At 65.4% G+C, this 25,789-nt stretch overlaps 4 protein-coding genes across 4 annotated transcripts; 2 read left to right on the forward strand and 2 right to left on the reverse strand.

The window, feature by feature from the left end:
* Nucleotides 1-9,328: 9,328 nt before the first annotated feature.
* EMIHUDRAFT_219079 (hypothetical protein) lies at nt 9,329-10,275 on the forward strand (the record flags this gene model as incomplete). The annotated part of the gene is made up of 2 exons (XM_005758939.1): nt 9,329-9,815; nt 10,118-10,275. 2 exons carry the CDS (start codon nt 9,329-9,331, stop codon nt 10,273-10,275), a joined length of 645 nt encoding a protein of 214 aa, XP_005758996.1.
* A 4,300-nt stretch (nt 10,276-14,575) lies between these two features.
* EMIHUDRAFT_219081 (hypothetical protein) lies at nt 14,576-15,673 on the forward strand (the record flags this gene model as incomplete). Its single annotated transcript, XM_005758940.1, has 1 exon — nt 14,576-15,673. One exon carries the CDS (start codon nt 14,576-14,578, stop codon nt 15,671-15,673), a length of 1,098 nt encoding a protein of 365 aa, XP_005758997.1.
* A 2,665-nt stretch (nt 15,674-18,338) lies between these two features.
* EMIHUDRAFT_219082 (hypothetical protein) lies at nt 18,339-20,214 on the reverse strand (the record flags this gene model as incomplete). The annotated part of the gene is made up of 4 exons (XM_005758941.1): nt 18,339-18,523; nt 18,581-18,848; nt 19,873-19,977; nt 20,149-20,214. The coding sequence occupies 4 exons, from the start codon at nt 20,212-20,214 to the stop codon at nt 18,339-18,341; spliced, it is 624 nt and encodes a 207-aa protein (XP_005758998.1).
* A 1,014-nt stretch (nt 20,215-21,228) lies between these two features.
* Nucleotides 21,229-23,229, reverse strand: EMIHUDRAFT_219083 (hypothetical protein; the record flags this gene model as incomplete). The annotated part of the gene is made up of 6 exons (XM_005758942.1): nt 21,229-21,238; nt 21,319-21,452; nt 22,067-22,135; nt 22,209-22,334; nt 22,735-22,803; nt 23,200-23,229. 6 exons carry the CDS (start codon nt 23,227-23,229, stop codon nt 21,229-21,231), a joined length of 438 nt encoding a protein of 145 aa, XP_005758999.1.
* Between the last annotated feature and the right edge of the window lie 2,560 nt (nt 23,230-25,789).

Raw genomic sequence — 25,789 nt, forward strand, 5'->3', positions numbered from 1 at the left:
TGTTGCCGAAGCGACAAAAGCGCCCTTCCGACCGTGCTCCCCGCTGCTGCTGAGGGGACAGACGACTTTGACGTCCCCGCAATAGTGCGTGCCGTGCGAGCCAATGTTGTCCGCGTCCACGTCGGGTTGTTTGTTGTAACTCTGACCGAGGTGGGCTTTCGGCTCCATTCGCACAGCGGTGCCCCACGCGGCGCGCAGGGCGAGGATGAGGCGTCGAAGCGTGTACTTGTGTCTCGTGTTGTGGCCATGCTGCGGTACGTTGACAGCAGCGTCGCCGAGCTCGTCGTGGGTCTTCCCATTCCGAGTCTTCTTGCCCGCCGCCGCGGCCTGGCAGGCCACGTCGAGGGGGAGACCCAGGCGGCGCTGCACCGTAAGACGCATCGCCCAAGTCTCCATTCGCATATCATCCCGCATGGGGATGGCGTTGAGGAAGGCGCCGGCGCCATCCTGGCTCACCGCCACGAAGCGGACTGCCTCCCGCCAAGCCGCATGCTGCGCCCGCTCCCTGCCCTTGGCCTGCGCCTTGCCCTTCTTGCCGCGAGGAGCAGACCGCGATCCCGCGGAGCCCTCCTGCCTTAGCTCGAGGGCGAGGTCGCGCCAGTTCCTGTTGTGGACCACCGTCGTGAAGCGCCGCTGCGCCTGGTGTAGGAACTCGTGCTTGGACGTGAACTCGGCGAGGGGCAGCAGCTCCTTGGCCTCGACAAGAGTATGCGGCCGGAAGCGCGAGAGCGCCTTCCTCTCAGCCGGCTCCGGCGGCCGCGCGGAGGCGCGCAGCTTCTCGCCCTCGTCGGGCTCGTCCCACGGCTCCACCTCGACTTCCGGGGGCCTGCCTGTCGTACCGCCAACCAGGTCAAAGTACTCCGCCTTCGTCTTGCCGTCCCACTCCTTCCACGTCGCCGCGATCTCGCCGTGCTCCTTCTTGAGCCTGTCATGCGCCGCCCGCAGCTCGTCGAAATCGGAGCCCGGCGCCTTGCTCACGTCGAGGTCGCGGAAAGGAGCATGCAGGTGGCGCATGGGCCCGGCGACGAGCGCCCACGTGCCAATCCACGCCGGCTCGCGGATGTCGACGGCGCTAGTGAGGCCCATGCCGCCCATCTTGACAGGAAGGCGCGCCTGCTTGCACGCGCGCTCCCAGCGCGTGCCGGCGGCGCCGACCCGCGCCCCGCCGACGAGCTTGTATAGCGCCGCGTCGATCAGCTCGTCGTGCCTCTCAGCGGCCGGGAGGGTGACCGACGGCGGCATGGCGCGAAGGAAGAAGGTGAGCGTCGTGTTGCTGCAGAAGCGCAGCAGGACCTGCATCACCTGCTGCGCCGTGAAGCGGCGGCCGGTGCCGCGTTGGCCCGGGGCGGCGGTGCGTTCCCCTTCGGTCTGAGATGCCGATTGCCCAGCCCGTCAGCAGCAGCGGCCACCCTGGCGATGGCGACGCAGTGCTTGTCGTGCTGGAGGAAGAGGTGGAGCACGTGTTGTGGCGTCGCCACCGCCGTCGGCCACGTGATCTGCGCCATACACCGCTCGTCCGAGTCGAACTTGATGGAGTCGACAATAATCGGGACGCCGAAGAGATCGGCGACACCCAGTAGAAATCCATCGCATCCCCACGCGTTGGTTCGGACCCCGAGGATGAAATCGCTGAGGTCGCGCGTGTCGTTCATAGGCGCATCCGATGAGAAGCCGGCTCTGTGCACCGACAGAAGCAGCTCCCGCACCGTCGTGGGGTCCCCCTGGCCGGGCGGGGCGAAAGGCTGGCGGGGTTGCCGACTCAGCACTCCTGGCTTCTGGAGGTGGTCGGCCACCGCCCTGCGCAGCCTGTCGCTGGCTCGCTTGGCGTCCCAGGCCTGGCGCATGGACAGCAGCCCGTGCGAGGCCAGCACGCTCTCTGGTAGCAGTTTGCGGAGCTGCCATGCGCACGCGGCAATCATGCAGTCGCCGGTCGCGTCTAGGTCCGCCGCCCTCCATTGGCAGTCCTCGCAGCCAAGGGGCGGGTTGTGTTTGTCCTCCAGAGCGCGGGCCAGTAGCGGGAAGCTCCGCGAGCAGACCCCGAGCCGCTCGGACGGGCCGACGGTCGCGTAGTGAGCACCGGACGCGGTGAACAGGGACAGGGCCTCTCTGAGGGCACGGATCGAGTCAGTGGTGGAAAGAAAGAATTTTTACTATACAAGCCCCTCTCACAGCAGACTGGCTCGGACTGGCACTACAAATGGCACAGCAGGTTCAAAAACTGCTCAAAGATTCACGGGCACGTCACTGGCGCGCACTGGCACTCACACAGGTACACCCGTGCGAAGAAAAGAATTTTACGAAACCAGGCGCGAAGGCGGTCGCACAGCACGATTCGCGCGACAGGCAAGGCGCGGGCGACGGCTTCCTCAGAAGCCGTCGCCCCCACTGCACAGGAGCAGTTACACCACTCCCACTCCGGCGCCCACCCCAGTCCCCACCCGCACCCCACTCCGACATCCCCACCCCACACAACCCCGCCCCACCGGCACCGGCCCCGACCTAGACCCCGACCCGAGCAACCCCGCCCCAGCAGAGGCCGAGTCAGAGCTTCGACCCCCGCAGCCCGCTCGAGGACGACTCAAAGATTTAGGAAAAAGAGTTAAACCGGTAAGCGCCGTCGCTAGGTTTAGCTTTAGGCAAAGCCGTAACAAACAATGTAATCCGCACGAAACACACTCCTCACTCGGTTGGACTAGTGCTTCTGAGTTTTAAAATTCTGAGTTTCCTCAGCGTGCACCGGACTGCCGTTCGTACCATCCTTTTGGGAATGGTACGGCGCGAGGGGCGAAGGGCGCCGCCAGCGGGTTGAGCGGCTGCGCGGCTGTCGTGCGCGCGAACGACGGCGGCGGGCCGTGCGGGAGCGGCGGCGGGCCGTGCGGGAGCGGCGGCGAGATGTGAGGCGACGGAGCAACGTCTCGGGGCAGCGGTGGCAAGCCGTTGAAAGCTTGCTGCACGGCTCTTTCCCACCGCTGAAAGCCAAGGGGGGGGAGCTGCGAGCGGAGCTCCCCCCCCTGCATGTACTGCCGCCGCCACTGCTGCAATTGCATCTGCATCTGCTGTTGCTGCCATTGCGGACGCCAAGCCTCGTCTGCGGGAGGCGGCGGCAGGCAGCGCGGCATCTGCTGCTGTCGCCCACGCACCTGCTGCTGCTGCAGAGCGTGGGCGGCCGCACCTGCCACAGCCCCCCTCGCGTCGGGACCGGCGCTGAGCAGCAGCGGCAATGGCGGACCCCCCGAGACAGCCGTCACGCGAGAGCCGTCCGAAAAGGTGTACTCGGACGTCGCGTCGACCCACGGCGACTCGCGCCTCGCACAGGGAAGCAGCCCGCCCACCCGCCCGGCGGAATTCAGAGAAGGCGGGGCAAACGGCGGCGGCACCGGCGGCGGCGGCAGTCCGTGCGAGGTGGCCGCCGTCGTCGCCGCCGCGTTGCTCGCTCGCGCTTGCTGCCAGTCATCGGGCACGTCAAAGGGGCGCGAGTCCCCGCCCGCCACCGGCACCGGCACCGGCACCGGCCGCCCGCTTTCACCGCCGCCGGCGACGCGCATGGGCTCCTCCGCCGCCTTGGCCTCCTCCGCCTTGCGCGTGATGTTGGCGCGCGTCGGCCAATTCGTGCGCCTCGCCTCCTGCCACGCCGCGATCCCCTCGGGCGTCTCGAGGCGCGGCGCCGCGATACCGCCGCCGCCGCCCGTACCCAGCGTGGCGGCTTCCTCCGCCTCCTCGAGCGCCTCCGCGATGTCGCGCCCGACCTCCGCCGACTCGGCGCCAGAACAAGCGGCAGAATGGGCGGCTAGATGCGCCACCATCGCCCCTTCTCCCATGGGGCTGTCGACAAGCGGCAGAATGTATGTACGCCAGAACTTGCTGCCGCCCCCTCTGCCGCCGCCGGCGCTCGGCGTGAGCGGCGGCACCGCGGGCGCGGGGTTGTGGTGCCCGCGCAGATGGCAGAGCTCGACCCAGTGCCCCGACTGGTTGCACTTGCGGCAGACGTAGCCGGCGGGGGGCGGAGGCCGCTCCGCCGCGCGCTCTCGCGGGGCGAGCGGGCAATCGGTGATGAAGTGGCCGGGGCTGCTGCACATTCTGCAGACGTAGCCGTCCGGAGGCCCGCTTTGCTTTTTTTTGCCCTTTGGACGCTTTGCGCCTCCGCCGCCTCCGCCTCCTCTGCCGCCGCCGTCGACCGCGCCCGCGCCCGCGCTCGCGGCGTCGGCGGACGCGTCGTCCCTCGGCCGCTTGCTTTGACGCGGCAGCGGGCAGTCTCCGATCCAGTGGCCCGGCTGCCTGCAGTTGTGGCAGAGGTACCCCGTGGGAGGCACCTTCCGAGACACGTCCGAGACACCTCCCGAGACACTTCCGAGACACTTCCGAGGCACCTCGCTGCCGCGCGCCGGGCCGCCTGCGCCCCCCTCCGACGCCCCGGCGGGGAAGTCGACGCTTCGCATCGCAGCCCGCTCCTGCTGCAGCGGGTCGCCAAACTCGAGCACCGCTAGCGGCGAAAGCAACGGTGACGATGGGGGCGGCGGCGGCACCGCTGGCGGTGAGTGCGACGGTGACGACGGCGGCGGCGGTGGCACAGCACACTCCGGCTGTGCTGCTGCCGCAGGAGCCGCCCGTGCTGCGGCTGCCGCCGCTGCCGCTGCCGCTGTCGCTGCTGCCGCCGCTGCCGCTGCCGCTGCTGCCGCCGCTGCCGGTCCCGGCGCCGCTGCTGCCACCGGCACCGGGGCCGGTCCCGGCGCCGCTCCTGCCGCCAGTGCCGGTGCCGCTGCCGGTGACGGTGACGGTCCCGGCCGCGCATGCTTGGTAGCAGACGCACTGGGAGGCTCGGCTGTCGGCGGCGGACGCTTGTCGGCTGAACGGAGGGAGGTGGCGGCAGCGGCCACGCAGAGGGGCGCGTCGGGCGCCAAAAAGGGGACCATCACGGTGATCGTCTCGCCGCCGCTTGTGACCCTTCCTTCCTTGATCGCCTTGCTGGCGGCGGATTTCGAGCGGCAGAGCCCGCGTGCCACGAGGAGGTTGACGACGCGTTGCTGTACTGCCTTGCGTTGGGCGCGCGCCTGCTCAATCAGCTGCTCCTGGGCGGCCTCGCTGCCGGCGGCGGCGACGGCGGGGCAGTCGCGAATGTGATGGGACGCGATGACCCCTTGCATGCCGCAGACGACGCACTCGGGCGCGGGCTTGAGCGCCGCGGGCCCCGCATCCAGGATCCCGACCAGTTGTTGGCCGTCGGGGGTGACAGCGAGACGCGCGTCGCCAGGCAGCTTTTGCCCGGGGGCCTTAACCACCTCCCCGCGTAAGCCCGTGCGCACACGCCCGGCCTTGACGAGCTGTTTCGCGTCTTCTTTGTTCTTGCAGTGGCCGTGCTGCACGAGGAGATAATCAACGCGCCATAGCCGCGGCGGCGGCTCCCGCGCGAGAGCCCGCAGCTCCCGCTCTCCGTGCGCAAACCGACAATTCGCACCGTCGGCGCATGTCCCATCGCGCTCCCAGTTGCGGCAGACCCTCGTCTTGAAGAGATTCTCGGCGGGCCGTCGCTGATCGGTCTGCTGCGGCGACCACCCGGGCCGCAGCATCTGCCGTTCCAGCATTTCGATCTGCCGCAGCTGGGTCGGCTCCGGGTGATTGTACCGACACCTCGAGCCGAACCGGCACGCGCCGTGCTGCACGTAGAAGGCGCACGGGCTCGCACCGGGCCGCAGCGGCAGGCCGAGGCTGTTGAGCGGCGCCTCGGCCATCTGCGCGAACGTTGTGGAGGCAGCGGCGACGGAGGCAGAGGCGGCAGAGGCGGCGGCGGAGGCAGGGGCGGTAGAGGCAGAGGCGGCGGAGGCAGGGGCGGCGGAGGCAGCGGTGGCGGAGGCAGGGGCGGCGGAGGCGGCGGCGGCGGAGGCAGCGGCGGCAGAGGCAACGGCGGAGGCAGCGGCGGCGGAGGCAGGGGCGGCGGAGGCAGAGGCGGCGGAGGCAGGGGCGGCGGAGGCAGAGGCGGCGGAGGCAGAGGCAAGCTCCACCAGCGGCCGGCCTTTATGAGGCTGGAGCCGGAGTGCGGGAAGCGCGGCGACGAGATCGCGCAACTTTTTGCATCCCAAATCCTGGAGCCGCAGCTGATTCGGCAGCTGGTAGTGCGTCCGGTGGCGGGGGAGGAGCTCATTAAACGGCACGGCGCGGCCGCCGCCGGCACGGATCATCGCGACGATCTCGGCCTCAAACGACTTTCGCCTGCTTGGGAGGGAACTGCCGCTACCGTAGTGGTGCCGCTCATGTAGAAGCTGGCCGACTGCTGGGGCTGCGGCGACCGCACAGGAACAGGAGCCGGCGGCGGAGGTGCTTCCGCTCGAGCCGGTGGTGGAAGCAGCGGTAGAGGCAGCGGTGGAGGCGGTAGAGGCAGAGGTGCTTCCGCTCGGGCCTGGCTTGCTGCACTCCGCCGCAACCGGGGGCTCGGCGCGTGTTTCGGCGACGATTTCTGCGAGCACCGAGTTTGGCAACGACCGCGAGGGCGCCATGAGCTCCCGCTCCTCCTCAGCCTTGCGCTGCTGCTCGCGCATCTCCGTGCCGGCCGCCAGGATCCTGACCAGTTGTTGGCCGTCGGGGGAGAGAGCGAGACGCGCGTTGAGGGGCAACCTTTGGCTGGCGTCCTTGAGCTCCGCACCGCTCGAGGACCATCCAACGCTGCCACCCTTGTGCGTCACGTATCCAGCCCCGCGCACATGCCCTGCCTTGATCAGCTGTTTCGCGTCCTTTTTTGTCTTACAGTGGCCGCGCTGCACGAGGAGGTCGTCCACGCGGCAGAGGCCCTGGCCAACCTTGGCCTGGCCGCTACTGGCCTTGCCGATGAGAGCCGCGACGGAGTCTGCATGGGAGTGCGCCACCCGCCGGCCGACAGCACCAGAGGAGGAGGCGGCGGCAGTGCTTTCACTTGCGGCCCGCTTGCTGTAGTCTGCTGGCCAAAAGGGCGCGCCAAGTGGGCCCACAACCTCGGCGAGGAAGGTGAGTAGCGGCAGCGGGGCCTCGACCTCGGCCATAACACGCGCGCACGCGCAAAAAGTAAAGCGCCCGCGCCCCAGGGTTCCGGCTCCTACCCAGATAGGGTCGCACCAAAACGCCCTACCTACCTACCTATTGCGGGCGCCAATCGCCAGGCTCCGTGCCCCACCTACCTACCTATTCCCGCCCCTGCCCTGGCCGGCCCGGGGGGCATCTCCTCATTATCACGCGCCAAGCGGGAGGGAAGTGGACGGGGCCCTGAGCCGACCTAGCCGCCATACGGAATGGGGCGCCCAACACGTGCCGGATTACTGTGCCTTCCCCGGGCACAGCCTTTCAGCGCGCCCGCCAGCAGCACCATCGCCGCCGGCCATCGCGCTGCTGCCCGCCTGCGCGCCAGTCGCAGCCCCAAGCGGGGGCTCGACCAGAGGCAGGGAGGCAAAGGATGACAAAGCTGCCTCAGCCGCGTCGCAGCTGTTCAGGGCCGGCAGGCAGCGGCACAGCTGACGTTGCACGGTCTTGCCGAGGCCGAGCCCCTCGAGGCCGTCCTCGGCGACCGCCTCGAGCAGCGCCGCGACGTTGCCGACATCCTGTGCCAGCAGCTGCGGCACCACCTTGCCGGAGACGAGCGCAGAAACGCGCGCCCGCTCGAGGAGGGCCGCGATGTCCTCGTCGAGATCGATGGACGGCCGCGAGGCCGCCATCACCGTGGCGCCCGGCCGCGCGGCCCCGGGCTGCGGGTCCGGCGGTGGAGACACGGCGTTTGAGTGAGTGAGTATTCTTGATACGAAACCACGACGACACACACCAGTCGACTCGCATCGGTTGCCTCCATGAACGGCGGAGCTATTCTCGCGTCCACACCACACCTGGCTCCAACGTGGACACGCCCATAGCTGGGGACACTACTAGGTCACGCATGGCATCAGAAGTTTTATCTCTGGGCCCCGAAAGGCATCTCTAGCAGCGTCGACACACATACACAGGTAGGTAGGTAGAAAGGTGAAGAACAGCCAGGCTCGGACTGGACACCAACGCGGTATGGGTGGACGCAGGACAGATGATGACGACACGCAACACACGGCGTTTGGAGCACTTGGAGCACTTGGAGTGCAGTTATCAACCTCACATCCAGGGCCGGGGAGCTCAGAAGCGCACCCAGCGGGCCGGATGATCGGTGTCGGGTTGCGGGCAAGAGAGCCCTAGCCCCGGGGGTGCGCGTTCGCAGGGAAAGGGCCTTAAAGTAAACACGTTTGATTGGAGTTTTGACCGCGCAAGATATAAAGGGTGTCCTAAGGGCTCTGCTCGCAAGGCGCCCGCGTCGCAGACGCGGTACCATTGACAAATCTGCAATATACCCCCACACGAACAAATAGCAAAATCCGAATACCGTGCACGAACTGCGTGATCTGGGACGCAAGCCTTCAGCTGGTGCCAAGACATTCGTAAAATTGAAGCCAAGAACGGCCGCCAAATCCGTGCTTTCGCGCTACCTGAGGGGAAAGCCGCTGATCGAGCCCAGCGTGCCCGCGGCCGCCTCCCGCGCAGCACCGCCGCTGGGGACGACACGCTGCGGATTCGGATCGAGCCCATGGAGGAGGAGGGCGCGGTCGGCCAGCGCAGCAGGCGGAGTCCCTCCCCGCGCCGGAGCCCCCTGCAGTCGAGGGAGTCCTCGTTGGCGATGAAGGTGGCGACATCGAATCGCGGCCGACACACGTCACGTGGGAGGAATGGGCGATGAGCGGGAACGATGCGCGCTACGACGCCGACTCCGCCGTGCTCGTGGCCGCCAAGCAGAAAGCCGCGCTCCAGGAGCACGCCAAGATGCAATGGCTCGCTTGCTTCGATTCAGCTCTCTCGGCAGCAGAAGTGGGGCTGGAGCGGGTGGGGGTGGATGCCGATTGAGGGAGAGCGTCTCCAGCTGCGCCCTGTGGCAGCTGCGCCCTGTGGCAGCTAGTCGAGGGACTTGGTAGTTGTGACCCCCCTGAGTGAGGACAGACAGGAGAGAGAGAGAGCTTTTGTGGTGTTGGTGTACGCAATAACGGGACAGGGTGGTTGTTCTCTCTATCTCCTCTTCTAGCTCTTAGCATGAGCTGCGCCCGGTGTCCGACCCCTTTTGCGCAGCAACACCTTAAACTTTCAGGCCCTCCAAATTCGGGTCGGAGCGTAGCGGAGTGGGCCCCGAGTTTGAAAAGGGCGACGGACGCTTGCGTCCTAGCCTCCAACAACGCCTCCCCGGCGCAGAGGGGCCCCCGGAGGGATGCACAACCGCTCCACGCCACGCCGCTTGCGGCGGTCCTCTTCCCAGCTCCGCTGAGGGGCCGTTATATTGCGTTATTTTCCCCAGCGATTCGCAGCGATGTCATGGATCGCGCGGCCGTGGCTCGCGCTCTACCACCCGTCGTACCGCAACCTGCTCGCCCAGCGGCTCGCGGAGCGCGCCGCCGATGGCGACGACGCGGCCGCCACGCCGCTGCCTTTTGAGCTGTGGCTGCACATCGCTGAGCTCAGCGACTTCACCGCGGTGTGCCGCCTTGCCACCGTCTGCCGCGTGCTTTGGCCGCTCGGGCGGCACCCGTCCGTCTGGGAGCGGCGCTGCCGCGAGGCGTTTTGTCTTGCTGGCCACGCGCCGTGCGACCGAGTGATCCGCGACTATGCCTGGTCGTGGCAGCGCATGTTCCTGCTCCGGCCGCGGCTCCGGTTCGACGGCGTCTACATGTCGGCGCACACAAAGCTGCTGGCCGGCCTCAACGAGGGCCGCGGGATGAAGGAGAAGGACGTCGACTTCTACGCGCGCTGCGGCAAGTGGGTCACCTACTACCGCCTCTGGCGCTTCTACGATGACGGTGCCGCTCCCCCTAGAAGTGGAGGACGGACTCCTGTGCTCCAACCAGCGCTCGAGAGGTCGCGTAGCCCGCGGCTTTCGGCCGGCTTCGTTCCCTTTGCATTCACGCGGTGTCCCCCGATACTATTGCTCAGCACCCCACTCCCGCCCCTGAGGGTGGCGTGGTCAGCGCACAGGTCTCCCAGCACGCTACCGCACTCCCGCCCCTGAGGGTGGCGTGAGGTCACCCTCCCCCACCCCTAGGCGATCCCGCCTAAATCAGCCATCCGCCATCCTGGTTGAAGCCTCGTGTTCAGCGCACAGGTACCGTGCTCGCCCTCACGACGTCGCAGTCGCCGCTGGAGGTGCGGCCGGCCATGGCGGCCGCACACCCGTCCAAGCCGCAGACGCTGCGCCAGCGCGGCCTCAAGGGCGGATGTTGGGGCACGTACCTCGCCACCGAGGTGCGTATTGAGCGGTGATGACTTGATGACTGATTTCCATTGCGCGGTGATACCATAATGTGTAGTATGCCGTACTTTGCTACCGAGGTGCGCGACGGCGACGCGCCGGCCGCCCGGATCGAGGCGGCGGCGGCGGCGGCGGGCGGAGGAGGCGGAGACGGTGGCGGCGGAGGCAGTGGAGGAGGCGGGGGCGGAGGGGCAGGGGTGGAGGAGAGAGGCGGAGGCGGCGGGGGGAGCGGTCACCGGCTCCTCCTCGACGCGCTCATCAATCTGGTGCACGGAGATCGCCCGAGATCGCCCGAGATTGAGGTCCTCCGAGATCGCCCGAGATCATCGCAGATCATCCCAGGTTTACGCGAGATCACTGAGATCATCACTCGAGATCACCCGAGATCACTCATGGCAGGTGCCACAAAGACTTGCCCCCGCTAATGAAGGGAGGAATGGATTCACTCATTAATGCAGCCGCACAAAGACTACCCCCACTCATTAATCAACTCATTCATTAAGGCGCACAAGGACTACCCCCACCAATTAATCAACTCATTCATTAAGGCGCACAAGGACTACCCCCACTCATTAATCAACTCATTCATTCACGACAGGTGCACGAGGACTACCCGTCGATGAGGCCCGCGCAGCTAGAGCTCTCAGGACACACGCCTCCCCCACTGTCACGACACACGGGACTGGCGCAGCTAGAGCTCTCAGGACACAAGCCTCCCCCACTGTCACGACACACGGGACTGGCGCAGCTAGAGCTCTCAGGACACAAGCCTCCCCCACTGTCACGACACACGGGACTGGCGCACCAGCACTCGTGCGTATCGAAGGCGACGCACAGTCACACCCACACCAACGACTGGGACACCAGCGCGGTCACCAGCGCGGTATGGGTGGACGCGGGACGGGCGGTGACGGCCACACACGCGCGACACAGAGAACCATGAGACAAGACGCCAGGTGCTGGATAGAGAGATAGCGACGCAACGGCACAGTCTGGCCAGACACTGGGCACCGGGCGGTAAGGGTGGATGCAAGACGGGGGTGGCGGTCACACACGAGCGACACACAGGCGACACAAGACACAGCACACACACCGGCCATCATCGGAGCCGCCTACGCGAGCTAGAACGCCCGACAGCGTAGGGGCTTGCACGGAGACCGCATGAGGGCGGGGCGACCTCTCCTCTCTACCCACCTCCTGGAGGCGCCTGTGCTGACGGAGTCCTTAGGCCCGCCGAGCTGCGATTCTCTTTCGAGCTCTGCTCGCTGGGCGGCGCGGCGGCCGGCGCGTCCAGCGCCTCCGCCCGCGTGCTGGTCCGCTTCTTTCTTTGTACTGCCCTGCCGTTCGTCCTGTCTAGGCGCGCAGCCCACCCGAGGCGTCGCGGGTGCTCGTCCGCGCCCCCAACTCTTTCTTTTACTGCGCGAGAGCGCTGCTCGTTTTAGGCGCGTCCAACGCGTCCGCCCGGCTGGTCGCCCACTCACTCCACAACCACGGCGCCGACCCGCGCCACTTCGAGGCGCGAGATTCGCCGAGATTCGCCGAGATTCGCTGAGGTTCGCCGAGGTTCGCCGAGATGATTCCCCGAGAGCGAGCCGCTCCACTCTGACGCGCGCCGCCGCCCACCGACACCAACCTCGCGCCATGCCACCGATTTCGGTGTGATCTCGGCCGATCTCGGCTGATCTCGGCTGATCTCGGCTGATCTCGGCTGATCTCGGCTGATCTCCGCAGATCTCGGCAGGTGGTGCGGCCCGCCGTCTTCTTCCTCGCGTTCGGCGCCCCCAAGGCGGCCAAGCCTACAAGCACTGTGGCGACGGACATGTCCGGGACACGTCCGCGACGTGTCCGAGACATGTCCCACAGGCGGCCGCAAGAGACGTCTGGCTCACGATGGCCCCTCTCGGAGAGTTCAGCGGCGGGGGCGACCTCAACGCCCTTGCAGCGGCCGAGGCGGCGGCGCGCGCGGCGGCGATGCAGCGCGGCGTCTGAGGTGTGGGCGTTGCGCGGCAGCGCGGCGCACACCCATCGGCCTCCGCCCCCTCGCCGCTGTTGGGCGGCTAAGGGGCGTTGGAGTCTCCGTCTCGAGCTCTTGCGGAGCGCGGGCGAGCGGGCGAGCTGCGTGTAACAGTTGAGCGAAGACTGTTTGTCTTTGAGTTTGTACCTTGTTTTTGTCGTCGCCGTGTCGGGTACACTGACAGCAGTAGGGATACAGTGTGAAAATCGACTCGCGACGACCGGAGGGCCCCACCATTGAGTTCATCTATTGAGAGAGCATGTCTGTGGTCCTCCACACCGCCGTGGCGTGGCAGACGGTGAACGAGCTAGCGTGCGGGGAGAGCGGCATTGTGCATGGTGCGGAGTGCATTGCCGTTCTTAACGGAGTCGCTTAGGCGGCTCCGGTGGTGAGCCGGTGTGTGTGCCAGTCCGCGCCAGTCCGCGCCCTTGTCGTGCCAGTGTGCTGTGAGAGAGGCTTGTATTTTAAGAATTCTTCTTGGTGTACCTGTGTTAGTGCCAGTGCGCGCCAGTCCCGTGCCCAGTGTTGTGCGAGGGAGCTTACTACCGCCTTGTAGGCGTGCTCGTCGGAGGATAGTGAGCACACGCGTCGTCCCATGCGGCCCATTCTTTTTCCGCGACGGGATGGTCCACGAGCTGGACGTCAGCGCACGTGTTCCAGACTTGGGCGCCCTGCTCCGCATCCCATCGCCACCCCAACACGTAATCTCCGTCAGGCAGGTCGCTGGGAACCTGAATCCGATCGATGATGAAGTAGGGCATGTAATGCCCAGGTTGGTGCGTCTTCAGGTCGGTGTAGTCGGTACCCCAGCCGTACAGCCCGGGCAGCGGAGGTGGAAATTGAGTCTTTTGCCGGGTTTCCGCGCGCCATGGGTACGGCTCGCAGTCAATCGCTGATCCACCCCGCCAGACATAGCCGCCGTTTGCATGCGCGCACGTGGGGATTGGGCCGCGGGCCCACATCGAGCCTTTAGGGTGGGTACCATTTGTCGTGTAGACGGCCGGAATCGTCTTCCGGGTCGACCTGTTTGGCCCCCACTGGACAATGTGGGTATCGCCGACAAAGTCTAGGTGCCCGTCCTGGAATTCGGCCTCTGACACGTTCGGTGACTGCCGTGCAAGCCGATACGAGTAGCCTCCGGCGTGATTTGAGTACATAATGTAGGCGACCTCAACCACCTGGCCCCGCTGCCAACGCGTTCGCTTGATGTTCTTGCCCAGTTTGCCATGAACGTAGCTGTCGCGGGCGTCAGGGCCGAAGGCTGTTCCACCTACCACGCACGGAGCCGGCGTTCCGTCGTGGTGGTGGCACCCAAACATGTTTCCGCCGAAGGCCCCGCATGGCCCGTTGATCGGTGCAGCACCGGGAGCGCGCCACGGGTTTCTGGGCGAATAGACGCCTGGCCCGTAGCCGGGAAAGTCGGAATAGTCTGTAAACGTTCGGCGTGGGTCATCATGGGGCATGATGGGGGTGCCCTCCGGAACGTGCGTGTAGTTGGTGTACCACATCGCTCCAATACTCCAATCAGCACCTTCCGTCATCGGACAAACGCGGGGCAAGCCGTTGCTCATGAACCAATTCGGCGGGTGCATCAACATGCCGTGCCCTGCAGCAGGCGGAGCTGCCAGACCGAATATCGTGATGAGGGTGGTGAGTGAGCGGCGCGGGAGCATTGTCGAACGGCTGTGTTGGTGGGGCTTCTGATCGGGAACTTTCGTGCGAATCACGGGAAGCACGAATCGCGGGAAGCAGCAGCAGCACGTCCGTCCGCGGAGAACGAGTTCTTTCGGTTGTACGCCAAGTTCATCTGATTCGTCCTCGTAGCTCTGCTGCTGCACGGTGACGCACGGGGCATGTCGAGCTGGTAAAGTCGGCCACCAGGGTCAGCACGAGCGCTGTGGAGGCGGCAGGCCGCGAGCGTGAGCGCACGGGCAGCTGGAAAGCTGCGGGCCCAACAGGCAACACGCCGAGCTGCAGCCGCGTCGGCAGCTGCGCCTGGTGGCCCTGGATGCCGGGCTCCTCGTCGTCCTCGTCCCTTCGACCTTTTTCAGTGTATGTAGCTCTTACGTACATTCCCGTAGGAGACTCTGCTGACTGACAGGGTTTGCGATGAGGAGCGACCCGAAGGGTTTCTCGGAGGTTAGTGCACCACTAACCGCCGAAGCGCAAGCGCTGGGAGCAAGATCTTTTACATCCCTTCGCGGAGGCACGTAGTGACAAATCGGGAAGAATAACGTGTACAGGTCAAGTCAAACCACGCCAGGGATGCCGGGAGCACTCACACATGGCCCTCACACATGAATTGGTCACTCGGGACTCTTCCATTGTTCGGCATGCTGCACCGGGCTCTTGCCCTCACAGTCCTGCTCTTTGTGTGTGAGTCGTGCGGCTGGCTGCACAGCACCGCTCCATCCATTCGCGTGTGGGACGGATGCTTCGCTGCGCGCGAGTTGGACCTGGTTCGAGCTGCATGTGCTCAGAGAGGGCACTCCTTCACGAGCGTCTACGACCGGCGGCCCGAGGACGGCCCGTGTCGCGGCGGCCGCACGATCATCGAGGCCGCACTGAACTCTCTGCTGGACGAGCTTGACGATGACTCCCGCTTCGTCGAGTTTTGGTACCGAGACCAGTGGAAGCCCATCGACCCTCATCGTGACGTTGACGAGGCGCTATGCCGCCGCATTCGTCTCGGGCCGGACGGTTATGGCCACCAGCGCTGCCCACACTGGGGCCACGTTCTCTATCTCGACGTGGCGAGCTGCGTGCGCGCGCCCACGTGCATCTTCGACGAAGATGTCGGCGATGCACTGCCCCGCAACGATGGCAAGGCGCCACGGCCGTCCACGCTGTACTCTGTGCCAGCGACGTCGAACCGACTGCTGCGCTTTGATGGTGCCGCCCTCCATTCGGTGCCTTATCCCACACTGGCCTACCTTGGCGATGAGCAGCCTGTGGATGAGGGGCGCCGTGCAGTCCTCCTCTTCAATACGTGGGACGAGCCGCCGCTGCTGCCGTCTGCGGATGATGAGCCTGCCCGCAACGCGATCGAGGCGTTTGCATCGCTGGGCAATCCGCTGCCTCGCTGGTGCCTGCCGCGCGACCAGTGGCGCGATAATCCCGTGGCGAGCGTGTCTGCGCCCGACGCACACGAGTCCACGCTCTTGTCGCTCCCGCTGCTCGGCGACATGTGCCGACGTGGCTGCGAGCCGGAGAGTATCGCTCTGCGTGCGCCCTCGCGCGCGACCAGGGCAGCGCTGCTCTCTGATCGGGAGGTTCACGCCATTCCTCTCAGCTGCGACTTTGGGGCGGCCGAGTCCGCCGAAGCAGCGAAGCCGTTGGAGACGGACAACATATTCATCCACGAGCTGGAGCCCATGTTCTTCGAGAGTGAATGAGCTCGCAGAAATATCAAGCGGCGCCGACAGTCACGCAAAGAGCGCAAGCGCCCGAGACGCGTGGAGGTGCTACCGTTTGAGAATGAGGTTAAGTAGCTTGAGTCCACCTATCTCCACTTCGCACTTGCTTTTTAAAGCCTCGAGTCTAGCCTGCTTGGGACCTGTAAAGGGAGCGGACCCTGAGTTGAGGAAATCGAGGGACGCGACCCACCTCGCCACAGACGGTCCCGCGCCTCGCCGCTAAGTTTGCGGCACGCCCCGCACCGTCCGCTGTGCCGCGTTTTTTGTCCGGAGTGAAAAGTCCAACGCGCTCGTCGGTGACGGCTTCCCTCAACCTGCGCCGCGCTCGGCGAACCTCGACAGCGCTTTCGGTGGCATGCAGCTCTTTGCGACAGAAGCCTGGAGAGCAGCTCCTCTGCTGCTCACACGCTCTGCACAGTTGGCACAACCCACTGTGCGGCTGCCACAGCTGTGACAGCGATGGGCTTGCCCTCACTGGCCCTCAGTCTCTTGTGCTGCGGCTTGTGTGAGCGACACTGCTCGGCGACTGCCGGCACACTGTGAGACCATGGGTGTGAGGTTAAACCACGCTACCAGCGCTTGGTCACATCAGCCCTGAGGTCAGATCCATCTACTCTGTTGATGACAAGACTTGTTTACTGGCTGGAGCCGAGCAGGAGGACCCAGCGCACAACCCCTGGTCAACTCAGGGTCCGCTCCCCGTACTCTATGGAGGAGATCTCGTGCTCCGCGGGCGCGCCGCGAGTTCAGCGCGGCCTGAACCACATGAATTATCTCACCCACCTGTACAGAAATGTATTTACATTTGTGTAACCCACTCCCAAGAGATTAAGCTCAAGCAAGGTCTCGAGCAAGGTCTGGGTTCGCAGTCTGGGTCAACCGCCGGCGTCTTTTCGTGCTTGAGCCAAGCGGCGAGATTCACCAGCCAGGAGGTGCGCCTGAGCGTAGCAGCGTGCATTCAGGGTACATGCAGCTATGGAGAAGAGCTGCTCTATGATAGCTCGTCCTCGACTCCACAACACCCGGACAGGTCCCACCACGACTCCACGTTCTGAGCCTGCGTTGACCGCCGCGACCGTGTGGCTTTGTTTGTTTGTTTGTTTGGGGTCACGAGCGCGCGAGCGATCACTCTCCACCTGGAGGGTACGGAGAGAGGCTACTGTACACTCAGGCACAATACGGAGAGAATCTCACTGGCCGGCAGGTGCGGCGCAGGCCCATTTTACGCAGGGCGGCGTCCTCGCCTCCACCTACCCCGAGTGGGTCGCAGCAGGGGGCATTGGACCGAGCTCTCCCGGCTCCTGCCTCTTCGCCGACGCCACCCCCTCCCACCTCGGCTCGTGTTTTAGCGGTACGCTCGAGGCGGTTGTGTTCACCGCGCCTTCGAGCCCAATACACCTTCGTCGTGTCGAGCGCTGGCGTTTTACTAAAGACTTGTGACCATGTGAGTCTATCTTGTACTACCACACTAAAAGCCGTGTAGTGAGCCACTCACTCGGGCGTCTCGGCTGACGTTGATCGATCAGCGTTGACCTCTCTAGCCTATCGGTCCCCCGCTCGATCCTCGGATCGCTCGCTCGTCGAAATCGATCGACTGAGCTTACGGACTTTTCTTTTTCGAAACGCGCGCGCGGCCCGTCGCGCGGCAAAACTGTCAGGTCCGCCGCCACGCGTCGCCGCAATGGCGGGCAGCGACGTGGTGGAAGCCATTCGGCTCGCCCTCAAGCCATTTAATATCCAAATAAAACTCTTTAATATCCAGCACCTCGCCGACGACTGGAACGCTAACCGTACTTAGAGGGGGGGCCCCAGGTGCGTGGGGGTGGTGGTGCTTGAAGATGACGCGCATATGACTCCATCCTGCACCTCGCTGGAAACCAATTTTTTTACAACAAAACTCCCTCGCACAACACTGGGCACGGGACTGGCGCGCACTTGACGCGGGAAGACCACCGGGCCTCAACGGTATGGGCGGCACGTTCCCGGTGCTGCCGCCGCACGCGCAGCCGTTTTGATCGCTTTCGCCGGGCTCGTTGCGCCACCACCGCCGGTTCGGCGATCTTTAGGGACCCGCGCGCATTGCGCGCATCCGCACATCTCTGGACGAGGTCCGGGCCACGCGGTACCGTCGAGCAGCGTCAGCACCGTCAGGATCGAAGAGGCGGGAGTGTTCTCGCAGCAGACGCTCCTCATCTACTTGAACGAGAGGGCCTCACCGACGCTGGGGGCGTGGTGGCGGCGACGATGCGGGCAATGGACGCTAGGCTGCCGATCGTGCTGGTGCACGCGGCAGGATAAGGAGCGGGGCGCTTGCGTCCTTGCGCGCTGTTTCATCTGGTGGCGGTGCCTCTCTACGGCTTTACCCCGGCGCGGACCATTGCACGATCAGGTGCGTGCAACTCTCGTCTCATGCCGTTAAGAGACGTGATGTGATGAGTGCACATTGGACTTCAGTGTGGCACTGGCACGTGGCACAGAAGCCTCACCAACAACTCTCTGAAAAGCAAAATAAGTCTGACTCTGAGAACGTGAAATGAAACCGGTGTAAGTAAGGTGAATAAGAGTGCGCTGTGTTCTTGAGTGTTCGCCCAGCTTGATTTTGTCTTTGAGGCCGATGTAAAACCACTCTGGAGGCCCTTCCCGCTCACCCGCTCGGTGCGCCGAGCTCCGCGGTGGGCACCACGCGCCGGCTGCCGTCGACGCGCGCCAGCAGCGTGGGCTTGCCGCCGACGCCGCCCGCCTGCGCGGCGGTGTAGAGCGCGGGGAGGTAGGCGCGGTACGCGGGCAGGTAGCGCGAGACGAAGTCGGCGACGGCGGCGTCGTCCATGCCTGACGCGGGCAGTCTCTGGTAACCTCGATCAATCTCGGGCAAACTCTCGGGCAAACCCTCGGGCGTGCCTGGCCGGCCGGCGGCGGCCATCGCCTGCTCCGCCTGCGTGCGCCACGCGCATACGTGCGACAAGTCGTCGATGCCGATGACCGCCCACGCGTCCATCTTGTCGTGCCACTCTGCGTACCCGCGGAGGAAGGAGTCGACCAGCGCCAGGTCGGGGTCGAGGCCCGCGAGCCGCGCGGCGTCGCCGGCAGGAGCAAACCCCGCCATCCACCCCTCAAAGAGGAGTACGTCCACCGGATCGCGCTGCACGTGCCACGCCTTAAGGGAAGGGAAGGGCAGGTTGACTTCTCCACGCACACACGAGGTGGTGGGGGCGAGGGCCAGGCTAGTCCCTCGCGACTCCACGTCTGGACGACAAGAGCCCCCAACGGCATTCAAGGTGCAAGGCCCGGTGCGCGTGGGTGAGCGGTGTGTGTGTGTGTGTGTGTGTGTGTGTGTGTGTGTGTGTGTGTGCGTGTGTGTGTGTGTGTGTGCGTGTGTGTGTGTGTGTGTGTGTGTGTGTGTGTGTGTGTGTGTGTGTGTGTGCGTGTGTGTGTGTGTGTGTGTGTGTGTGTGTGTGTGTGTGTGTGTGTGTGCCGCGCCTCCTCAGGCGCGCGGTCGCCACGGCCGCCGAAGGCCGCCTTGTCGTATCGCGGCACGGCGACCTCTGCCTACGTAAGTAAGGTAAGGTAAGGTAAACTTCTCCACACACACGAGGTGGTGGGGCAAGGGGGGGGCGACCCTCGCGTCTCCACGTCTAGACGGCAGGAGCCCCACGGCATCCAAAGTGCAAGGCCCGGTGCGCGTGGGTGAGCGGTGTGAATACGCCGACACGAGGGCGTGAATACAGCGTGTTCACCGCGGGAAGACAAAGGCTAGGAAGACAGTGAGTACAGCGGAATACGGCGGAGTGCGGCCGAGTGCGTGTCCTCTCGAGCGCTGGCTGGGAGACATGAACACGTAGTCCGCTTCTAGGGCCCGAGATATGGGGAGATAGGGGGAGATAGGGGGAGATACTCCGCTTCTAGGGCCAGCTCTGCCTCGCGATCAAGCAGCGCGCGCAGCGTCGCAGTGCCGAGGGCCACATCGTGTGAGCCTGGAGAGGCCGCGGTGAGATAGGGAGAAGGAGAGAGTGTGTGTGGCGGGAGGGCGGCGGAGTGAGTGAGAGAGAGGAGAGAGGAGAGAGGCGCGTGCCGGCGTTGCCGCGCAGTTCCAGGAGCCGGTTGGTAGGGTGCGCCGCTGCGAGCTCGCGCTGCGCCTCGTGCGTCAGGTAAAAGTCGTCGAACGACGCGGCCGCGCAAACCAGGCCGTCGGCGGCAAAGCGGCCGACGAGCGTGTCTACCAGCGTCGTCTTGCCGCAGCCCTGAGGCGCCGAGATGCCGATGCCGACCGCGCGGCCAGTGGGCGCCTGGCGCGCGCGGCCGAGGCACCAAAAGTAGAGCGGGAGGTAGAGGTGGAAGATGCGCGCCGCCGCCGCCGTGCCGAGCTCCTCAGGCGCCGCCGCCGTCGCCGCCGCGCCGCCGCAGAGCTCCGAGGCCAACTCCCCGCCGTGGCGCGCCCACTCCTCGGCCGGCGGCACAGCAGGCTGCAGCCGCGAGAACAGCGGGCCGCGCTGCGCGTAGGACAGGCAGGCGCTCGCCCGCATATGTGTATTTGTGACCCGTGTGCGGGGTAACCCGCGCACCGGGGAAGCTTCACGGGTTCGAGTCGCCAAACATTGAGCAGCGGAGGTGTGCCGAGGGGGACCGGGAGGCGGTAAGCCGTCGTCGCCCGGCGCTGCATGCAGCACCGTGGCGATGGCGCTAAGAGGTTCCTCTTTTTCGCGCCCCCCCCGCAAGGCGCGCGATACACAAAGGCCCAGAGAGAACACAAAAAGCATCAGTGTGTGTGTGTGGTCGTATCAAGAATACTCACTCACTCACAAAAAGCATCATAGGCAAAGGATCTCTGGGCGGGGGTACAACGAAGGGGGAACAACCCACACCACACAAGACGCCAAAGCACAAAAGAATAACAAGAGAGAGATTTTTAGCAATACCAAACAACTCTAACTTTGTGTTAACAAGACAGTGTACTCAGGCAGTCTCATGCGGAAGAGTCAGATATACAAAGGGCACCTAAAGGAGCAAGGCATACAGCTGTGAAGTGGTCTCTCCACCGACAGGTATCTAGCCTTAGTGTGTGTGTGTAGTTCAGCCGACCACGAGGAAGGGCCGACTTCAAGGGTTAGTATAGCGGGCCGAGAAGGCCGCCCACACCCGCGAGGATGGTTGTGTGTTTGCCTCCCTGACTCGGACGGCCGCCTCAGAGGGCGGGCATGCGTCCTCTCGCCCTCTCACCCGCGGGAGATGGCCGAGTCCACGGAGCCGCACGCCAGCCGCACGCTGCCTCTCCTTGGACCACGCAAGGCTCCGACTTCTATAGAGAAAATCCCATCTGCACCAGCGTTTTAGTGCAATTGTCAAGACACATACATACGATTTTCGTCACATGGCCTCATGCCCCGTACGGCTTTACGATCCACCGACGCGATACCCCGATAGCGTTAGCGATAGAGCCGTACGGCTGTCGCCTTTAAAATTTGAACAAGCCGAATGGTCGAGGGCCCCTCGATATACTGTACAACACACCCACCGCCGCGCCCAGCGCAGCTGGCAGCTCACCGCATCCTTGTTGTCAGGGAAAGGTCGGCGGGGAGTGCGGCGGGGAGGGCGTCGGGGAGTGTGGCGTCGCTCCCTCGAGCGGCCACGCCGGCTTCGCCTCGCGCGAGTCGCCCGCCGCCACGCCAAAGAGGGACCAGACAAACAGGCTGCCGCCCTTGCGGCTCCCCACGTACAGCTCGCTCCGCGCCTCGGAGAAGGAAAGGGCGGTCACGTCGGCCAGCTCCGGGAGGGGCGCGCCTGGTACCACACCTCCGGAGTGCCGAGTCCAGTGAGGGTTCAGCTCCGTGGGTGGTGTGGTGGAGCGCCGGCAGCCAGCTTGGCGACACACTCGCCCGTTCGGAGGCTCGACACGTTGATCGTCCCTCCGGCGCGGCGGTCGGTGTTTGGCCTATCCCCGAGGTGACCCGAGATGACCCGAGATGACCCGAGATGACCCGAGATGGCCCGAGGTGACCCGAGGTGACCCGAGGTGACCCGAGGTGACCCGAGGTGACCCGAGATGACCCGAGATGACCCGAGATGACCCGAGGTGACCCGAGGTGACCCGAGGTGACCCGAGATGGCCCGAGATGGCCCGAGGTGACCCGAGATGGCCCGAGGTGACCCGAGGTGACCCGAGGTGACCCGAGGTGACCCGAGATGGCCCGAGGTGACCCGAGGTGACCCGAGGTGACCCGAGGTGACCCGAGGTGACCCGAGATGACCCGAGATGACCCGAGATCACCCTCCGGCGCGGTGGTCGGTGTTTGGCCTCGCGCAGTACGCGAGCAAAGTCTGGGAGGTGTCTAGGAGGTGTCTAGGTCTAGGAAGGAGCCTCGCGCAATACGACAACACAAAGTCCTGCGCCGTGGTGACGTAGAGGTTGGACATCGCGCTCTCGCCGTCGCACCACAGCGTGTGATCCTCCATGCCGAGCAGCCGGTCGCCTGGCGAGATCACCCGAGATCACCCGAGATCGCCCGAGATTTGCCCACACCATCCCGAGCAGCCGGTCGCCCTGCAAGCTGAAGACGGCGAGCGCCCGCCCGCTCACTGCGAGGAACAAGTTCCTCTCGTAGAGGTGCAGCGTCGATGACGGCGCCTGCAGCTGCCCCGCCGCCACCTAAAAGGCCGCGCGCGTGCGTGCGCGCGTCCTCGGCGAATCTCGGCGAGTCTCGGGAGATCTCAATCTCGCGCCTGGAAGGTTGCGCGCGTGCGCACGTCGGTGATGCGGATCGGTCCTGTTCACAGCAACAAGTGAGAAGAGACGCTGTTCACAGCTGGACGGCGCGGCACGGGTCGGCCCACCTCCCTCTTGCTGCACGAGCAGCCGGTCGTCGAAGAGCTCGATCCTACGGGACATGTCTCGGAAGGGTCGTGGACGCGTCGTGCACGGGTCGCGGACGGTCGCCGAAAAGCTCGATCCGGGACACGCGCGCGGCGCTGAGGGGATGCTCGAGGTCGTGCAGCGAGGTGCCTGTGACGGGTTCGAAAGGCTGAGAGTCCGGGGTGATTGATGACACATACAGCGTCGTCTTGCCGCAGCCCTGAGGCGCCGAGATGCCGATGCCGACCGCGCGGCCAGTGGGCGCCTGGCGCGCGCGGCCGAGGCACCAAAAGTAGAGCGGGAGGTAGAGGTGGAAGATGCGCGCCGCCGCCGCCGTGCCGAGCTCCTCAGGCGCCGCCGCCGTCGCCGCCTCGTCGTCTTGACTAGAGTGCGCAGCCGCTGCTGCGTCCCGCCGGCCGCCTCGCGCGACCCGCCGGCGCGCCCTGCGAGCAGCAGCGGCCGCGCGCCGAGATCTTGCCGGACGAGGCGAGAGGTAGACGGGTGCGGGTTGCACGTAACGAGGATCTGGAGCGGATCCAGCCTGGGTCGCGCCGCGCCGCAGCCGAACGACGGCGGAGCTGAAGCGGCGCGTGGAGAGTCACGGCGGCGAGCAGACTGCCCGACGAGCGGTCGGGCGCCGCACGGCCCGGGGGGTATGCACGGAGGATATGCTGGCACGTGGCCGCGGCATAGCGGCGAGAGGGGCGAGAGAGACAGCAGGCCGTGGATGCCGTGGATGCAGCGCTGCAGCCAGTGGGTAACAAAAGAATTTCGCAAGTAGATTCGGCTCGCTGGGTGCGCTTCTTAGCTCCCCGGCCCCGCATGTGAGGTTAATGAGAACCGTCTCTTCACACCTCGAAGCCATTAAGTCTTTTTTTCGCTGTCGAACCGTTCTAGCGGCGCTGCGCGCCGTGTGGAGAGCGCGGCGCGAGCAGAGGAGCACGTGCTGCGCACGCACCGTCAAGGCCGCCTCGTGAGCGGCGAGCCAAGCCCTGTTCATAGCATGAAGTGTGAACGGCGCCTCTTCACACCTCGAGCCGTGACCGCCGTCTAGCGCCTTCTCGCCGCCCCAAAGGCGCTCCGCGCCTCGCAAACAGCGCCGAGCGTGTAGCACGGCACACGCGCAGCACACCCACTGAGCGGCATCTGACAAAACGTCGCCTCGAGCCCTATCCGAGTCGAAAAGTGTGAGAACCGTCATTTCACACCTCGAAACCGCTAAGTCATTTTTTCGCCGTCAAGCCGCTCTAGCGGCGCTGCGCGCCGCAAAGAGAGCGCGGCGCGTGCAGAGGAGCACACACTGCACACGCACGGTGAAGGCCGTCTCACGAGTCGGCGAGCCGAGCCCTATTCATAGCAAAGAGTGTGAACGGCGCCTCTTCACACCTCGAGCCGTGACGCTCTGGCGGCGCTGCGCGCCGCAAAGAGAGCGCGGCGCGTGCAGAGGAGCGCGTGCTGCATACGCACCGCGAAGGCCGTCTCGCGAGTCGGCGAGCCGAGCCTGTTCACGGCATAAAGTGTGAACGGCGTCTCTTCACACCTTTAGCCGTGAACGCCGTCCGGCGCCTTCTCGCCGCCCCAACGGCGCTCCGCGCCTCGCTAACAGCGCCAAGCGTGCAGCGCAGCACACGCGCAGCACGCCCCTCGCACGGCGGCTGATGAATCGGCGCCTCGAGCCCTACCCGAGCCGAAAAGTGTGAGAACCGTCTTTTCACACCTCAAAGCCGCTAAGTCTTTTTTTCGCCGTCAAGCCGCTCTAGCGGCGCTGCGCGCCGTGTGGAGAGCGCGGCGCGTACAGAGGAGCGCGTGCTGCACACGCACCGCCAAGGCCGCCTCGTGAGTCGGCGAGCCGAGCCCTATTCATAGCAGAAAGTGTGAACGGCGTCTCTTCACACCTCGACGCCGTGAACGCCGTCCGGCAACTTCTCACCGCCCCAAGGGCGCTCCGCGCCGTGCAAACGGCGCCGAGCGCGTAGCGCAGCACACGCGCGACACGCCCCTTGCACGGCGTCTGATAAAACGGCGCCTGGAGCCCTATCCGAGCCGAAAAGTGTGAGAACCGTCTTTTCACACCTCAAAGCCGCTAAGTCTTTTTTTCGCCGTCAAGCCGCTCTAGCGGCGCTGCGCGCCGCGTGGAGAGCGCGGCGCGTGCGGAGGAGCACGCGCTGCGCACGCACCGCGAAGGCCGTCTCTTGAGTCGGCGAGCCGAGCCCTATTCATAGCAGAAAGTGTGAACGGCGTCTCTTCACACCTCGAGCCGTGAACACCGTCCGGCGCCTTCTCGCCGCCCCAAGGGCGCTCCGCGCCGTGCTCGCAGCGCCGAACGTGTAGCGCAGCACACGCGCGACACGCCACTCGCACGGCGTCTGATAAAACGGCGCCTCGAGCCCTATCCGGGTCGAAAAGTGTGAGAACCGTCTCTTCACACCTCCAAACCGCTAAGTCTTTTTTCGCCGCCGAACCGCTCTAGCGGCGCTGCGCGCCACGTGGAGAGCGCGGCGCGTGCAGAGGAGCACACGCTGCACACGCACCGCGGAGGCCGTCTCTTGAGTCGGCGAGCCGAGCCCTATTCATAGCAACAAGTGTGAACGGCATCGCTTCACACCTCGAGCCGTGAGCGCCGTCCGGCGCCCTCTCACCGCCCCAAGGGCGCTCCGCGCCGTGCTAACGGCGCCGAGCGTGTAGCGCAGCACACGCGCAGCACGGCCCGTGAACGGGGTCTGACAAATCGGCGCCTCGAGCCCTATCCGAGTCGAAAAGTGTGAATTTTGTCTCCTCACACCTCGAAGCCGCTAAGTCTTTTTTTCGCCGTCAAGCCGCTCTAGCGGCGCTGCGCGCCGCAAAGAGAGCGCGGCGCGTGCAGAGGAGCACGTGCTGCACACGCACCGCGATGGCCGTCTCGTGAGTCGGCGATCTGAGCCCTATTCGTGGCACAAAGTGCGAACGGCGTCTCTTCACACCTCGAGTCGTGAATGCCGTCCGGCGCCTTCTCGCCGCCCCAAAGGCGCTCCTCGCCGGGCTAGCAGCGCCGAGCGTGTAGCGCAGCACACGCGACACACGGCCTTTGAATGGCGTCTGACAAATGTTTTTCTTCTTCTCAGCGCATCCATCTCAGCGCGTCGATTCTTCGTTTTCCGGGTTCCAATTCTTTTCCTGCCTCGCCTGTCGCGTGAATCGTTTCGTGCGACCGCCTTTTGTCGAAAATTCTTTACCGGCTGGCTGCAAAATTCTTTTTCGGTCGCGGACGGCAC

This window comes from Emiliania huxleyi (genome assembly GCF_000372725.1).
Source record: "Emiliania huxleyi CCMP1516 unplaced genomic scaffold EMIHUscaffold_83, whole genome shotgun sequence".
Taxonomy (NCBI): domain Eukaryota; phylum Haptophyta; order Isochrysidales; family Noelaerhabdaceae; genus Emiliania; species Emiliania huxleyi.